At 36.7% G+C, this 15,548-nt stretch overlaps 2 protein-coding genes across 2 annotated transcripts; both read right to left on the reverse strand.

The window, feature by feature from the left end:
* Positions 1-1,387: 1,387 nt before the first annotated feature.
* cldn15a (claudin 15a) lies at positions 1,388-5,571 on the reverse strand. Its single transcript, XM_036596394.1, has 5 exons — positions 5,098-5,571; positions 3,977-4,141; positions 2,868-2,949; positions 2,107-2,217; positions 1,388-1,954 (listed from the first exon to the last, which is right to left on the reverse strand). The coding sequence occupies exons 1-5, from the start codon at positions 5,312-5,314 to the stop codon at positions 1,858-1,860; spliced, it is 672 nt and encodes a 223-aa protein (XP_036452287.1). The 5' UTR covers positions 5,315-5,571; the 3' UTR covers positions 1,388-1,857.
* A 6,235-nt stretch (positions 5,572-11,806) lies between these two features.
* Positions 11,807-15,542, reverse strand: fis1 (fission, mitochondrial 1). The gene is made up of 5 exons (XM_036597110.1): positions 15,456-15,542; positions 14,363-14,495; positions 14,132-14,208; positions 13,842-13,947; positions 11,807-12,355 (listed from the first exon to the last, which is right to left on the reverse strand). Exons 1-5 carry the CDS (start codon positions 15,498-15,500, stop codon positions 12,252-12,254), a joined length of 465 nt encoding a protein of 154 aa, XP_036453003.1. The 5' UTR covers positions 15,501-15,542; the 3' UTR covers positions 11,807-12,251.
* Positions 15,543-15,548: the final 6 nt, after the last annotated feature.

Below are 15,548 nucleotides of genomic sequence, written 5' to 3' on the forward strand. Positions count from 1 at the left end.
ATTAACTTTCCCCACAAAAGAGTTAAAAGTAAAAGTAAACACTAACTAGTAACTAGCAAACACACTTCTTAACATTTGAGGACCCTAAGTGACATCCTGCTTAGGAGCCATCACTCTGCCCAATCATATTCTTTCATATGCAAGAGTAGGAGAGGAATTAATTAATTTTGATCAAAAAATACTAATCTTTAGAATCACTGTGCATTTTCTACAAACAATATTGAATACTTTTTAAGGAGTACATTCAAAGGCCCATCTGGTGGCTCAGGGGTGCTCAGCAACTGCCTATACCACTCATAGATATCTAAATATATTTATGTCTATGATACCACTTATCATGGGTGGGAAGTAACAAAGTGTAAGTGCTTTTTTACTGTGCTTAAGTTGATTTTTTAAGCATCTGTACTTTATTTGAGTATTCACTTAATACCTTTTACTTACTAAATTTAAGAAGAAAATTCTGTACTTTTTCCTCACTACATTTTCAAAGCAGGCTCAATATCTATGTTGTTTATAGAGGTCTATTCAGGCACCTAGTCAAGCACCAATCTGTTAGCAAATTGAAATCCTACAAGGTGTGAAACTAGAATGGGGGCATGAGGGCAGATGATCCATAATCTGCACATTTCTACAGGTCACCTGTGATTGGCTGCTTCCACAGCCACTGAAGACATGAGAAAAAAGATGAAAAGAGAAGTGGCAGATGTGATGGATAAGACAAGGAAAGAAAGTGATAATGACTAGCCAGCATGTATTCTGGAAGGTGCAAATAGGCCATAAACTAAATATTTACAAGAACTGTTCGACCTGGTTGGTTTAAAAAGATCCTGGCATGTTCTCTACAAAAACACAAACAACTACAAACAAACAAATAATTAGGTATTGTGTACATTTAATTAACACTCACAAGAACATCCATCTTAAAAAATCAATTGGAAACACTTTTGAATAAATACTTTTACTTTTCTACTTTAAGTACATCTAGGTACTTTTATACTGTTAGTAATTGTAAACCATACTTCAGCTTTTACCAGAGTATCTTTTTACCATAGTACTTGTACTTGAGTAAGGAACTTGTGTATCTCTGCCACCTCTCCCACTTACGGGTAAAAAACAGCACTGGTACTTGGTAAAAACAAAATGAGTCAATAGGATCAGACTGGATAACTTAAGCCAACTTAACTTCTCCCATAAGATAGGCTTGAGCTTTGGCTTTCTCAGTTATCAGGTTAACTGAGAAGTTCTAAGAAATTTGTGAATGCTCGTCTTACCCACCTCCCAACTTGTGAAATATTACTAGTGATGTTTTGCTAAGTAAATGTAGAGCTGACGGACAGACTCCTCATTATTTTCCACTACTGAAGTAAATAAAATCAACAGTCTCACATCATTTTTCTTTCTTTTTATTTTACTCTGGTGTAGGCTATATTAGCCACAGACTAACAAATTTTTCATCTACATTGTGAATTACTGACATTCTCACAAAATATTTATAAAAAGCATTGATATTCCTCTACATAGTGAATGTGAGTGCAGCATAATTACAAAACCTGTGTAAAGTTATTATGATTCCAAGGCATTTTCTGTACAACAGATTTAAAAGCTCTGGTATAAAGTTAACTCTCTAAATTGATCTATTTTGAATAGTATTTACACTTTCAAACTGGCATATCTTCTTGATTAGAACTAACCTTCTTTGCCTCCAACTCTGGTTAAAGTCTAAATATTTACATATTTGCACTGATTATGAATGTAAGAGCATACATGTCAACAGACAGTGAGTGTCACATTTTTACATGTTGAATTGACTAAGGTTTGAATAGACCTTAGTGGTCTGGCTGGGTCTTTGATGTTTGATTAGACGTATGCATTCTTGTCATAAGTGCTTGCGGCGTCTCTCCTTGAAGCTGCTCCTGAGTATACTGTCCCCCTGGAAGGCTGGTACGGGTAAGCACTGAGAAAGAGAATATGCACAGTGTGCATATGTGAAATATGCAGACATCCTTGTATATGTGTATGTGTGTGTGTGTGTGTGTGAGAGAGAGAGAGAAAAGAGAGAGAATGAGAGAGTGAGGGTGAGAGAGAGAGAGTGAGAAAGATACTCACGATTTGTTATCATCTGAGTTAGATTTGCAGGCAAACACAAGACACACTCCAGCACAGATGGCAAGAGTCCCAGAGCACCATCCAATGTAGAGTCCCTCTCCTATCTCATACCTGTAGTACAATCACATATAATAGTCACACAGCATTAATACTACTGCACGGACATTATATATATATATATATATATATATATATATATATATACACACACATAAATATATATATATATATATATATATATATATATATATATATATATATATATATATATATACACACACATAAATATATATATATATATATATATATATATATATATATATATATAATTTTATGGTCAGGACCACCACAGAGCAGGTATTATTTGGGGGGTGGATTCCTTCTCAGCACTGCAGTGACACTGATGTGGTGGTGGTATGTATGTATATATATATTTATATATATATATATATATATATATATATATATATATATATATATATATATATGTATGTATATATATATATATACATACACAGTTGCCTTACAGGATAGTTACTTGTTTGTAGTTTGTCTCAGTGTGAGTTCTACTGCCAAGTCCAGTTCCAATTACATGTAAATTACATGTAAGTGACATCTTACTTGGCCATTGATAGCAATACCAATTATTTTTCTCTCTCTCTCTCTCTCTCTCTCTCTCTCACTCTCTCTCTGTGTTGTTCCCTCCACATGACCACAGGGGGGCAACATCTCCTCAAAACAAACATAAACCACTAACTCACTTTGTTCCTGGGTAGAGCGGGTTGAAGAAGTCCTGGGTGATGTTGAATGCATACCATGAAACAGATATCATGGTGCACAAGCCTTTGGTGAAATTTAAAAATAAATAAATAAATAAAAAACAAAGTCATTCCAGGGAACAAACTCTTTATTTAACTTGTAAATAATATTTACAAACTTAAAGAGAATTTTTTTTTGCATACTTGTACTATAAAGATGTTAACAAAGTCTCAGAGTGGTTTGATGTTTGTTTCATTCTAAAGAAACTTACAGAGTCAGAAATGCTCACAGTAGTGCTGGTAGGAACCAGATTTCCAGAAAGCTATTTCATTAAATATGCCTGAGACATTGTTTAACAATTGTTCTAAAATGCGTTTTTAAAATCCAGTCACAGCAAAACCATATATTTTTTTCAGATTTACCACTATTTTACTATTATTAATCCATCCATGCATCATCTAAACCGCTTATCTTTCTGGGTCGCAGTGGGGTGCTGGAGCCTATCCCAGCTGTCATTGGGCGGAAGGCAGGATACACCCTGGACAGGTCGCCAGTCCATCGCAGGGCAGACAGACAGACACATTCACACACACACACACTCACACTCACACTTACACTCACACCTAGGGGCAATTTAGCATGTCCAATCAGCCTGACTGCATGTTTTTGGACTGTGGGAGGAAACCGGAGTACCCGGAGGAAACCCACGCAGACACAGGGAGAACAGGCAAACTCCACACAGAAATGACCTTGGTCGCCCGGCCGGGAATCGAACCCAGACCATTCTTGCTGTGAGGCGACAGCGCTACCCACTGTGCCACCGTGGCGCCCTACTATTATTAATATTACATATAAAAGGAAGACACATGTAGGTTTACTGGTTATTTTGGACAGTAAATAAAATGGCTATACTTGTGTTGTAAACATGGCAGCTCCTGGTTCATATCACCACCAGTCAGTAAGTTTCTTTACAATTAACCATTTCACATCAGACCACTGTGAATGACTTGAATGGATCTTAGTCACTGAATTACACAGAAATAATAAAAAAAAATAATAATTGTAATTTCCCTTAAATGCAGTTCAACTGCATTATGTGGGGTAATTTTACCTTGTAGAATAAAGAAGATGCCCCCTACTGCAGTGATTCTGCCCTTCAGCACATAGTTGTCCCCTCCTGCTTTACAGCACTGCATGCCAATGAGAGAAGCCACCAGCCCGAAGGTTCCCATCACTATAGAAGCGATCATAAGGGCCCTCGAAGCCTGGATGTATCCTGCACAATACAAACATTTCCTTGTTCATTTGCAGCTTTTTCTTGCTTTTAAAATTCTACCCCACACGTCTTTAAACGTGAAGGGAACTGCATATTGTAAACTACTCTACTATAAATAATATTTCTCTGAATAATGTGTTTTTACAAAGATATGAATTTAAAGATAAATAAAGTGTATTTTGTCACTGTCCAAAAAAAAACTAACTCAAAAATGGTGATTTTACAGGAGAGTGCAGAAAGGTTCTAAACTTTTAATGTAAGTTAATAATGAGATTTTATTCTTAGTAATTTTCTATTGGTCTATTGGTTTCTATTATTACTCTTCCATTCATCATGAAATGTTTACACAGTGTAAAAGGAAGCTGCTGTGTGCACAAAAAAAGTACAAAACATGATTTATGGTTTTGATATGACAGTGACAGTATCTTTTAATGTATATTTATACATTATATATTTTTATACATATCAGAATAGGACATATTAAGATTAGGCTATGTTAAAAGTATACTCCAGTATTTTTTTAAAAACAATCTCTATCTGCTCCATCTGAAGTGTATGGTTGATTACCGCAGTCAATAATTTTCCTGTACTTAGAACAGAACAGAAAACCAGTACACTCAAACCTTGTTCATAATAAAAGCACATGGGTGCCTTAGTGGGTGATTTTGTAGTTTAAGCTAATTCCTTGTAAACTATATAAAAGTAATAAAAAAAGAATAAAGAAAACAAAATAAAGTGAGTACAATGATTTCTTTTTTTCATTACTGAAGTAAAGGCTATGACTACAACTATGCCTATAGTAAAAGCACCACTGTACAAGTAAATAACTAGAAAGAAAGACGATAAGTGAAATATTATTTTATTTCTTTTCTGACTTGAAAAATGTCATTGGAGGAAAAGAAAGGAGAGTCTTTATGTGTAGTGATAAGCTGGTATGGGATTGACCAAGGCCCTACCGGACAGTGCGAGCAGGGAGGGAAACTCTCGGCAGTTGTGAACTCCGGTGGAGTCGGTGGCGCATGACATCCATAGATTCTCGTACAGAGTTGAAGTGGTGATCACATTCCCGTCCACAGTGGAGGTTTTCCAGTAGCGGTTCGGTAACGCCACTCCAACCATCACCCAGCCTATAAATCCCAGCAGCAGCGCTACCACTTCAACTATTGGATCCATAACTGCCTTTCTGAGTGAGTGAAGGTAGAAGTATATGTTCCTTGATCTTCTCTCCTCTTTTCTCTCTCTTTCCTCACTGTTTCAGTGCAGACATGTCTGGTTCACAGCTGTGTCTTACTGGTGAGACTCCATGGGGAGAGAGTGCGCTCCTGTGGGAATCAATAGAGGAGATGTTGAGTTAAAAGTGAACAGATCAATGATTTATGATCTTGCTTTGCCCTCCCCATCTCGTGTGAGCACTCGTCTCTGCTGTGCTTTTCACACCCTGAAACTCAGCAGGTGGTTATCAGAAGGCTGAACAGGCGTCACCAAAGTCCAACGATCAGCCCATAACCTTGGGCGCTCAGTCACAGCTCTGTGATGGACTGAAAAGGAGTCTTTGTTTTATGTCTGTTCGAAGAACAAGGAACAAATGGAACAAAGGCAAAACTTCTCAGTTTTCACAATAGTTTAAAACAATGCTGAAATGCACGCTTTTAAATATTGATATAACTTCAAATGACCTCCCAGAGGTTTCCGTTGGACATAGAATGGGACAGAGCTTAGAACTCCAACGTCATACTAATGTATATTTTTATGTAAGACACTACATATAAATGACCTCCCATAGACGTTCACAGAGCATATAACAAGACAGGGCAGAAAACAAAATATACCAAGAGATCACTAATACAATTCTGCAATATATGTCATCATTTGTGACCAAAATACTTGCTGCAAGTTCATGGCTTAATAACGACTTTATGCTAACTTTGTTTGGTAAATACATTAAAACATTTCTTCATATGTCACATAAGAATCTGAAGATTTAATATTGCATGTACACTCCCATGCAAAAACAAAACAAACAAAAAAAACAAAAAACAGACCAAGCCCCAATTGGCAAAACATTAAGCTTTTGGTCTTAACAACTAATCATTAAATAAATAGATAAAGTAACTTAGTATAGGGTAGCTTTTCCCTTTGATTTCTTTAAATGTTGAAGTCTTGTGGGTAAACGTGCAGACCGGCTTTTACAAAAAGGAGTCAGTGTCATTTCAATCCCCATCTCATGTTCAAACAGTTGAAAAACAGTTAAAAACATTGCCAAGCTAGTTTGTGTTAAATGTGAGTAAACATCTCTATAGGTTTAAATTTGCTTTCAGACAGGCCCAAAATAATCAGTAACACACACTATATTTTAGGTTTGGCCCATATTTTTGCACTAGAGTGTATTTTCTAAAAGATGGGAATTTGAGTTTAATGTCTTCTAAAGGTTCCTTTTGCCTGGATGAATTCTACTGAAAGTGTGGATTCTAAACTTTCGACCAATTCAGTATTTATGTCAGTAGACATTCTATTATTAATAGATATTCTATTATTATTTGAACCGAAAAGAGGTCCAGGTCCAATTTGTGTGGTTTTAAAGAGCAAAAAAAACCCCCACATAATTCACTTTTTCACATGACTGTTTTCCAACCTCTCTTTATGCCTTACAATTAAACAGGCTGTTTTTTTTTTGTTACTGTGCCTTGAAGAGTGATATATGTAAATGAGCTCTTGTCTGATTAGCTGCCTTATATTGTGCCTTATTCAAAAAGCAGTCCAGGTTCAAATGCTCACTAATAACTTCACTGTGGATGGGTGGAGCTAAACTGCTGTAGGCTGAATAGATAGATAGATGTAAATGTGTTAGCATACGTGACATCATAAAAACAGAACAGTGAATTAAAAACAGGCTGTTTTGGCAGCTCAGTTTCCATACATGGACTGTATTGACTACGTCAAACTCTTCTATTCCAAATCAGTGAAGAAAATTTATTTGTCCTGTACATGAACACTTTAAATTTGGCCACTTTTTGGTTATTTTGTGATGTCAGAATAAACAGAAAAAAGTTGGAAGTGCAGGTTTTAATTCATTATATAACAAATATATGTAATTATGTGATTACATATTCTTCTTGTGTGCAAATCAAATATGTATCCATCAAATCAAATATGTGTACACACACACACACATATATGTACGTGTGTACACATATTTGATTTGGGGGGGTGGGGGGCGGGGCTTATTCTTGATTTTCGACCAGAAATAGAAACTATACCAGCTGCACACCAGGTGAGAGCTAAAATCAATATCATATTGTTTAATACTATGCATAAATGTATTCTTCTGAATTAACACTAACTAGCAACCCTGCATTTCTTCTACATGATGTATTATATGAATTTTTCTTGAACATCTGTGTGATGCTTGCACTCCTTTGCATTCAACAAAATGATTTCTGTTATTTAAACACAAAAAACAAAAAATCACACAAAAAACATATAAATGGAGAAAAAAACTTAAAAGTTCACAGATGATCAGTTTTCAGGTTGTGGGATAATCACACTAGTTGACAGGCAAACGTTATATTTGTTGTATTAAATTTAATTCTGTTATAATGGTGAGAAAAATGCATTTTGTTGTACGTACGTATTCACTCATCAGTATTATTATACATGTAGGTAGAATTCCATTCAAGGACACGTAGAAACAAAACAATCATCTCCAAAAGTTGATATTTAATCAATGAGACACACCCAAGTGAACGAATAATCTGCTCTAAACTTCTTAGCAAACCTTGGAAATCATCTTAAGAGGCATTTTGTCTTTTTTTACATTCATGAGCATGATGACACTAAGTATGAGTAATGAACTATGTTGCAAAGGTCATGTTTATGGTGGGCATGTTTACGAGAGCTTGGTTTTATGGTTCCTTTTGAGAACCCATAACGGTTTTCACACTATGGACATCCAATAAATCTGAACACGCTGACTTTTACAGGGACATTCCACCCCCGACCACCCCACATGTTACTTAGGTAACTGCCTAATAAAACAAATATTACGAGAAACAATTTAATAACATGTAAGACAACTGCAAATATTTTGTGTTGACTTTCACTGTTTACAGTCTACTGGCTGCATTTGGATGAACTCTGTGCATGTTTAATAATACCAAACTTGCTCCTTTCAGAAATGTGGAGAATTCGATCTGAAAAAAATAAATAAACAGAATTTAAGCCATCAGGAAAGAATCTGTATAAGCAGATTCAGTATATATAGTGTGGTGGATCTCCTGAAAGACGCTTGCCTTTTAGGCACATAGCCATCATTCACTTTTACTATAGTTAATTAGTAACAACAATCTGCAGCAATAAAGTAGCACTACTAATGGCAACCATAATCTCTCCTGTTGTAAAAATGTTCAACATATCAAAATGAGCTTAGATCTATTTGAGGAAAAGGCCAGTGATGTGAGAAAACAGGCCAGCTGCCCAAATCACTGTTGTCTGGACTGCTGTCTGTGTGTTTAAGTCAGGTTTATAGCTTCAAATAGCCATTAGTTTTTTCCAAGGCCTAACTAGGGTTTCAGTTCAGAGTGACCGAAACTGAACAAAAACTAGCATTTCAGCAAAAAGAAAAAAGAAAGAAAAGAAAAAAGAACTACTGATTAGACTAAAAACAGAACAGACTGTCAGATTCACAGATCATCTCAGAATGTGAGAGCTGATTTGGCTCACAGCTTCTTAAAACACGATAACTGTGTAGACAGGAAAAGTCTGACCCTAAGTTTAATGCTTTTAAAATATCACATGAGCAGAAGCCAAGGACACCAGTTGTAAAACCAAGAGTTGGCACTGTTTAAGAACAGGAAGGGTTGGGCATTGCTAAAAATGTTCAGGGATTGAAATCAACAGCGATACCTTGACTTTGATACTGTTCCAACAGCTTATTTGAAATGACATATCGTCGCTGCCCAAAGAAAAAATGGTTATTTCCAAAATAATAACTTTATAGGAGAGCACATAAACGTTCTTGACTTTTAACGTAAGTTAATGTAGAGAGATTTTATTTCTAAGCAAATTTGGAGCATTTCTACTGATGCATTTATCATGAAATTATCACACAAAGTAAAAGGCAGCTGCTGTGCTCAGATGATGTAGGAAAAATAAAACAAAAAAATTGAGATTTTTGTGACAACATGCAAAACATTTTATTTCTGTCTATATTAAAAAAAGGACAATTTTCACAAAACGTGATATGCCATACAGTGCTACACAAGTGTGGTCTCTGAGTTTTACTTAGTTTTGCACATGCAACCTCATTGGTGGCTCTTCTAAGGGCAACCACAAATGTTAGGCACTAGTTTTCTGTCTGTTTTAACTTGTATTTTAATGTTTCAGAGTGTATTTATTTTACCAATAATTATCTTAGTTAACTTTACTGCAAATCCTAAACATAAGAACTACCTCAGGAAAAGTGGATGCATCCTGATTTCTGTGATTTGTTACAGATCAAACTCTGCCTGGTCTACTTGGCATCAGACATTCAAACATCCTTTGTTATACCAGAAACGTCTACAATCTTAAAACTAGAGGATAACCTCTGAATCAAGATTTCAAGCAACACGTGTCAAAGCTTGGAGTTTTTCATTGGAGGATTTAGCCAAGTAAAGGGGGTGTAAATTTTCAAAGGATATCTGAGATTTTGTATGGAAAATGGAGTACGGAGTCTTGTGTCAATCAAACTGCACACCAAACTAAAGGCAGTGAGCATCAGTGTTCTTCGAACCATCCAGCATGTTGACATATATTTAAAATCTGAGTTTAATCTTACCAGAATGCCTACTATGTTTATGTCCAAGCCCAGATCTTCCATAAACAAATTGGAGAAATTATTTCTCTTTCAGCAACTCTTTCATAAAGCAGCTGTCACTGAAACTTGGTTTTCAGACGCACATCCTCCAGTTGTGTTCAATGTTCAATGTAGATGGTTACTATGTACTTTGAAGGCACAGAAGTTCAGGACTTCATCGGTTATGCAGACCCCTATCTGGCATTATTTTCTGTGGAATTTATTCCCCTCAAAATTCGCCTCATCGTGATCTGCTAATAGATCATCTACAAAACTACATTAATAACATTCATTTTAAGTACCCTGACATAGATCTTGTCCTACTGGGGGATTTTAACAGACTATAACTTTCAAGTTTGCACAGAAACAGTTTGTTATCACAAGTGGTGAACGATAACACAAGAGTTAATGCCATCCTAGACTTGATTGTGACCAACACAGAAGATCTTTATATGCGTCCCACTGTCCTACCACCTATAGGATGCAGTGACCACAATTCTGTTCTCTGGCCTGCTTAAGCTGCTTCATCAACACACAAAGTGGACAAGACAGTAATTAGACCTCTAAGAGAACAGGATGTGCTTCAGTTTGGCAATCGGATTACGTAACACCCCTGGTCTGAACTTTACGTGACCATAGATACAACTTTAAAGACTGGTGCTTTTTATATGACATTAACCACTGCAACAGATACTTTTTACCCAACTAAAACAGCGAGAGCCCATCCAACTGATGAACCACTCCCAACAAGTTAATTAAGTCCCTTATTGCAGCAGAAATTCTTTTACAACCAAAATACAAAACAGTGATAATACTACAGAAACAAAGGTCAATGGGCACTTGCCCCTGCCAGAAAGAAATGCTATGCAAATAAAGGTGCAATATTGAAGTCTGCTAACCCTAGAAGGTGGCATCAGGTAATTACGGTTAAGGCCTACACCAAAAGTGAAAAAGTAAAAGTATACCTGGATCTGAAACTGTGGTCACTGCAAATATATTGCATGATGTTCTACCAGCACTGGACACTACCAAACTACCATCATTCCTTCCATCCCCCCATCAGTTGCCCACTCTTATAGTGAGGAAGTTATAGAAGGCTTTGAGCTGTCAAGTTGGTAAGGTTTCTGGCCCAGACTAATTTGATCAAAATTTTTTCATAAGCATTTCTTTTAACTCAAACAAGTCTCAAAAAATCTATTCTAAAGGTTCCAGTCACAGTGTCGTATTATAGGCAGCCAACCACCAGACCAGATTTTGGAACAGAGTGACTCACTCACGCAGTAAGACTAATTACTTACGTCAGCGCTGTCCAAAGTGTGGCTCACAGGCCAAAGTTGGCCAGTCCGGATGTTTGGCTTGGCTTGGCAGAAAGTTACCCTAACCCAGCCCCTCACTCAATAAGATGTATTTTGTATTCAATTGATATATTTTTGTAACAAAACACAGTGTAATTTTATGAAATAGTTTTTCAGGTAACTTCATTCGATATCTACCTACCTTCTTTATTTGGATATTGTTCTTTTTAAACAACGTGATACTTGGCAGAATTGAAATTTTTCCGTTGGTACCATAAAAGTATCAGGTTTCGCTACCCAGCCCCATGAAAAGGTTTACAACTCTTCAAGTCAGAATGTTAAAACTGTATGACTCTTGGCAACCGTGGACATGAGCCTGAGTCTGGTGAATACTGACTACTTAAAGGTAGGGATACTTGTTTTTAGGATTAAAACCAGATCGGCCCTGTCAAACATAATATTACACAGACACTACATACACATACACACAAAACAGACATTCAGATCACTTGATTAGTAAGAATAAGAAGACAAAGCTGAATGGAAACAAATTTCTGTATTATATAGACTGTACATTATGCTCAATTTAGAAACCCAGACATCTGTATTAAAGTGTTACTCTCTAATAACTGCATAAGACCTGCTAACCTTGCATTAGGATTCCCTTATTTTTCTAAAGGTGTGGAGACAAAAGTATAAAACATGCATACATCTCACCCAAATCAAACTGGCTTGTGCAATAAATTGATAAAATATGAGGCTTCATTGTTAAAGTAAGGTCACAAATTTGTACAATTAAAAACATGAGACAAGGAGAAAAAAAAGAAAACAATTAACAGCATAAGATTTATAACATAGTGCTAGGTCAGACCACTTCCTTATAACACCTGTAATTAAATAATGGTAAACCAGTCTCTGTTGTTAAGCCAGACATTCTCTTACAAAGGAGGATGTGGTAAATCAAGATACTCCCCCAACTCCTTTATTGGGGTTTTGCTGATTTGGCCACTGCCATCCCAATCAGTCCTGCTATTCCTGCCACTCCCAAGCCTATGCCCCCAACAATAGCCATGCCAACTAGGCCATCTGAAAAGAAAGAAAAAAAACATGTAATGATTTCCTCCTTCCTTGTGATGCACTTCTATTATTTCTCTATCATAACTCTGCTAAACACATATGTGAATAACTAGGCGGTTTTAATGCCTTCTGACAACAGAAGGCAAGAAAACATTACTAAGACTACTACTTTCCCCTCTTGCCTCATAAACTGATATCAGAGCCACTTCCCTGTTAGATGTGCAGTAAATCAATACAGCTTTGTTCCGCACAGACAACCACTCTTTTCTCAGATATGCACAGGCACATACACAGATAAACACCCACATATAGTGAGCCATACATATGCTCTGAAAAAAGATGGTGCTTCAAGGGTTATTTAGTATAGAAAACGGTTCTATGTAGAACCATGAACACTCAACGAAGGGTTCTTTGCATCATAAAGGGTTCTTCAGATTGATGGAGAATGTGCTTTAGATTCTTCCATTGTTACTGTGTCAAGCTTTTAACAATAGAAGAACCCTTTTGAGTGGTATATAGAACGCTTTTCAAAAAGGTTCTATAAAGAACCATCTATAGCATATTCATGCATATTATCATCAATCCGAAGAACCCTTTCAAGATGCAGTGTTCATGGTTCTATAAACAACCATTTTCTTTAATAAAGATCCCTTGAAGCACCATCTTTTTTATGAGTGTACATACATAATAGACATGTGCCCCTTTCACATACGCCTACCATATGCTTATTGTTAGTACACGGCCCCAAAACGTCTCCACATACCTTGTTTTTGTGTTACTATTTTCTTTTCAGATAATCTGATACCAGTTATGACTATCAAAACTACAACAAGTGGAGAAAACACTAATCAAGCACTCTTAAAAATAAAGGTTCCTAAATGCTTCATGGCTTTGTATGGTTCTAAGTAAAGTCTTTAAACGGTGTATATATGTGGACGTACTTGAAAGTTTTTATAAAGGTTCTTCACATTTCATACTCACATATTACATTTTACATAATGTTCTAAATGGTTCTTATGGAGCGAAAAATGGCACTTCTTTGGTATCACTCCAAAGACCCCTTGGCACCTTGACTCCAACCCATATATAAAGACTTCAGATCCAGACAGTATGTAGAGTGGAGACCCCGTAACCCATTTGACATTCTGTGCTTTTTGGTTGATCTCCAAGGTTGGATACTTCCCTGAACTGCACAATTTTCCCTTTCTATAGTGCTCTTGATCTTTGTTGTCTGCTTTTGTTACTGTGCTCCATAACTGACATTCTTTATGTTGTAATGCTGTCTACAGCATTACATCTTTCTGATCTGTTGACTACATGTTTACAACTTGTGCAAAGTTTACCACTTTTACTACGTGTGTCATTTTAACTGTTAACATTTTTACTACTTTTTGTACCACATGGAATTAATGTGAAAAACTTTTTATTACACTGTTTTGTTATACCCTAAACTTTCATGTTTGAAATGCAGTTAACTCAAACACAGAGACAGCACCTTTCTTTAGTGCCTGGTTGATGAGCTTCTCCAGTTCGATGGCCTGCTTATTTCCTGGTTCATTTCTGAGGAGAATGCGAATGTACTTTAGAGCTCTTTCATATTCCTGTGGAGGGAGGAGAGACAAGAAACACAAGAAAATCAATAAGACACAAACATTACTCATGGTTATGGACTTCAATAGAGCACACTGTAATACACTGTCTATTGACTGCAATTCTGTGATGAAAGATACATTTATCATTTGGCAGTTAGAATAGAAAAACAGAATCTGAAGTTATTCTCCTCACCTTGAGTCTGTAGTTTGCAACAGCCAAATAAAACAGAAAATCTCTTTGGTCATCTTTTGTGCTTTTATGTAACAGCTCTGCAACCATGAAATGAACATATGATGAAATAGAGCACATTTTACTTTACATGCATCCAACTAATTAACACTACAAAATATTCTGTGGTAACTGTAAAAAGCTATAAATCAGTTGTAACAAAGGTTCTCGGTGTTGTCCAAATGACCCACTCACCCTCCAAGAGCGTAACGCCTTTCTTGATGTCATTAGCATATTTACTCCTGATCAAGCACCATGCATATTCAAATTTGGTTTCTTTAGATACAGGTCCTTTCACCAGCTCAGCGTTATATTTTTTCTCAAATCTCTGTCAAAAAAAATGACATAAGGGGAATTAAGACATTTGCTACTAAGACTGTGAACTCTGCAGTTTAATGATCTTGTGTCGTTCATTGTCATCATAAAAATCAATGACTCAATATTCTTTTAAATTCTTAAATTTCCATCAGCACTGCCTTTCACAATCTTCTTAAAAGTTAGCTAAGAGCCACAAAAACACATTAAATCGAATTACTCTAAACAGCAGACCTAAGATACGTAACTAGACTTGACAATAATACCAAGGAGTCATATGATGGCTGAGCAACATTTTGGATTTTCGGCTCAAGCTACATTTAGTCCATGAGCCAGATGCCAAAATTTGATCATTAGTATAACGTTAATCTAAGGCGACAAAGGTTATGGCGAGATTTTAATAACCGGACAAACTCTCTGTTAAATTGGAATATGAGAATCGTGGGCCGATGCCGATCTATAAAAATGTAAACATTGAGATTAGCAATGATAAGAAAAGCAAAACGGTAGCAAAGTGAATAAAAGTCCGCGGTTGTTGTTTTGTTTTAGCGTGTGTGTGTGTGAGGGCGCGCACGCGCGGGGGGTGTGGTCCAGGGCCGATCTTCGTTCTCTGCTCTACCCTGACTGCGCGCCTATGATTAGTCCCGACAAAGCCACAGTGACACTTCCTAACATCAGAGACACAGGGGTGTTAATAAACCAGTATGAGCTCTGTCAGCCCGTATGACAGTCTGAGTTGGTTCCTTCAGCGGTTCAGGAACTAAACTGATCGATAGAGCATCAGTCAGCGACGTCACCGATGATGATGTAACGTTAATGTAGTCAGCTGGCCTATCTAGCTACCAGTGTCTCAGGATAACAGGCAGGCTGTCAGTCTGTCTGCTGTCGAACTAACACAAACAGCGTGATTCAGGAATAAAGAGACTGCAGTTTAAGTTACGATTTGAGAAACGTATCTGAAACACGTATTTACCTGTAAATCTTCGGGAGCTACGACGTCCGTCACAACTTCTTCCATGTTGCCGGAAACACTTTGCAAATCACAAATTAAAAGTCAATAACGAAG

This window comes from Colossoma macropomum, unplaced genomic scaffold (assembly GCF_904425465.1).
Source record: "Colossoma macropomum unplaced genomic scaffold, Colossoma_macropomum, whole genome shotgun sequence".
Lineage (NCBI taxonomy): Eukaryota > Metazoa > Chordata > Actinopteri > Characiformes > Serrasalmidae > Colossoma > Colossoma macropomum.